This window comes from Elephas maximus, chromosome X (genome assembly GCF_024166365.1).
Source record: "Elephas maximus indicus isolate mEleMax1 chromosome X, mEleMax1 primary haplotype, whole genome shotgun sequence".
NCBI classification, from domain to species: Eukaryota; Metazoa; Chordata; class Mammalia; order Proboscidea; family Elephantidae; genus Elephas; species Elephas maximus.
This window is the reverse complement of record NC_064846.1, coordinates 139,566,869-139,569,273: the sequence shown is the minus strand read 5'-3', so window position 1 is coordinate 139,569,273 and position 2,405 is coordinate 139,566,869. Positions and strand designations below refer to the sequence as shown.

The 2,405-nt window shown below is 47.8% G+C and overlaps 1 protein-coding gene across 1 annotated transcript; it reads right to left on the bottom strand.

Annotated features, from left to right (window-relative positions):
• Positions 1-1,109: 1,109 nt before the first annotated feature.
• LOC126068809 (melanoma-associated antigen B4-like) lies at positions 1,110-2,147 on the bottom strand. Its single transcript, XM_049871506.1, has one exon. It carries the CDS (start codon positions 2,145-2,147, stop codon positions 1,110-1,112), a length of 1,038 nt encoding a protein of 345 aa, XP_049727463.1.
• Positions 2,148-2,405: the final 258 nt, after the last annotated feature.

Genomic DNA, 2,405 nt, shown 5'->3' with positions numbered 1-2,405 from the left:
GCTTGCTGACATCTCACCTCAAGGGAGTGTTTCCTTATTTCTCAGAAAATTCCTGGAAATCATGTGTATAACACACACAGTCAGAGCACGTGTTCAAGAGCACAGGGCACCTTTGAGTCCTGTCGTAGGTGGGGATTTCTCTCTGGTTTGTCCGCAATCCTAGGGTAACTGTGAAGAACTTGTTTCTATTCTTGAGGCTGAGATACTTCATGGGAGTGTCTGGCCCTACACACCCCTCCCACAGCCTCATCTATCCCCCAATGCAGCCTAATTAAAATGACCCCCCCCTCAGGCACATGGAGTTCCCCAAAGCCTCCCTCTCCCCTGACTCAGGGGACATTGACTGCTCTCATCTCCAAACTCCCCCCTTGTCACTCCTTTTTAATAGTTATTTAGGTCTTAAAGAGAATCCCATTATCTTCCTTATTTGATACCTGCTCCTAAACTCTAAACTTCTATGGCCAGAGGAATGCGATTCTCTTTTTTTTTTTTTTTTAAAAGCACTTGCAGTACTAGCTCGAAGCCCACCAAACACCAGATGCTTCGTTAACATTTGCGGTGTAAATCAGACAGTGAACAAAACTTCTAATGCACAGAGTTTAATTTGTACATTCTGGAATAAGCTAAGCGAATTCAGGCATATATCTTTTAATTTTACAAAAAAGAAGTATTACAACGTTTGAGAGGAAATAGTAAAACTTTTTTCTTCATTTCTTGATCCCAACTGTTCTACTATGGGAATCATTCACATTTACAAGAAAATCTCTGTTCTAATGCATGTTATCTTATTCTGGACCACAAAAGAGATTCCAGGATGTTGTATTTGTTTTTAAAAACACCAAAACTGTTACACTAATACACGAAAACAGCAATGAACAAGTGATCCACGTTATTCATAAACTTACATTATGAATCTAAATAAACCTTCTACTATAATAAACAGAAGTTTCAAATAACCCCCAACCAAAAAAAACTCTCAACGTTATCCCTATAGATGAAGAACAAAAAGAAGAAATACATGTGTTCCCTCCAGTTTGAAATCTCCTCCACGACTTAGAAGGCTGACAGCTCTCTTGGAACACTAAGTGAAGAACCTGCCTCAGACTTCACTAGGGGTGGGAGGACCTGGTGGACTTTGCCTGGAAATGGGCCCTGGCCCTGGCATTAGGACCAGCCCCGGCCCATTCTCCAGCTGCTGCTCTCTTTGCCTCATCTACCCAGGTTTCTTCATACAGGTTTTGGAAAGCATGAGGGTCGGTATCATTGATCTTGGCCAAAAACTCTACAACTTTCGTCTTGCTGGCTTCAGCATGGGCTCTGGGGCCCCACAGGAATTCGTAGCGTGGAGGATCACTGTTGGGCACCTTCCGGTACTCCAGGTACTCTTCCTGCACCAAATCTTTGGTGATGAGCTTCCTGGGATCCCCAAAGATGAAGTGCCTCTTCCCATCGTAGATCCCCAGGAAACTCAGGAATTCCCAGATCTCTTCCTCCGTGGCCCGGTTGCCATTCATGTAGATGATGCCCAGGAGAGGCATCAGGAGCCCGGTCTTGGGAAAGCCCCTGCCACCACTCAGATTCTCTTCCTTGGTGATCTCCAATTTGCTGACAATGGTATAGGATTGACCTGTGGAGTCAACTTCCTTCAGGTCAAGACCAAAGACCAGCTCCATGTGCTCAGAGGCTCTCCTCAGGATGTCAGAGAAATGCTCCTTGTACCTTTTGTTGATGATCTTCAACATTTCTGCCTTCGTAATGGGCTCCTTCATTTTATACTTGTGCAGCAGGAACTGCAACAACATGCTCACCCTCCTGGTTAGAGGGTCTCTTTGAGACCTCTCAGTGGGGGCTGGGGCCTCAGAGGAACTTGGCCCTCCCTCGTCTTGGCCCTCAGCCCCTCCAGCAGCTCCTGTGCCCGAAGCACCAGCAGCAGCAGTGATGATGGGCGGGACCCTCGGAGGCTCCTGGGGAATGCCAGCAGCAGCAGGGGAGCTATTTGGAGAATCCCTAGAAGGAGGAGAGGAAGAGGAAGGGGACCCTTCCTCTTCTGCTACAGTGGCCTGAGCACTCGTGACAGTGCGGGTGCCACCACGTGCTTGGCGACGTTTCTCACACGAACGGAGTTTACTCTTCTGACCGCGAGGCATGATGACTCTGCTCAAGGACAGCAGGCAGGAGTGTGGAAGGAGGGCAGGTGATGAGGGCACGGTGGAAGAGGTAGACTGAGAGGGTGTGCACCTCTGCAGCAGAGCTTTTACAAAGGCCCCCTTTGCAGGTTTCTTGAGGACACTGCTCTAGGACCCCTCAAGGCTCCTATTGTCCTATCAGGACCCTGTAGAGGAAATTAGAGGAAGGATTAGGTTGTAGATTGCCAGCCCTGCTTGGGACTTACTGGGATGATGGCA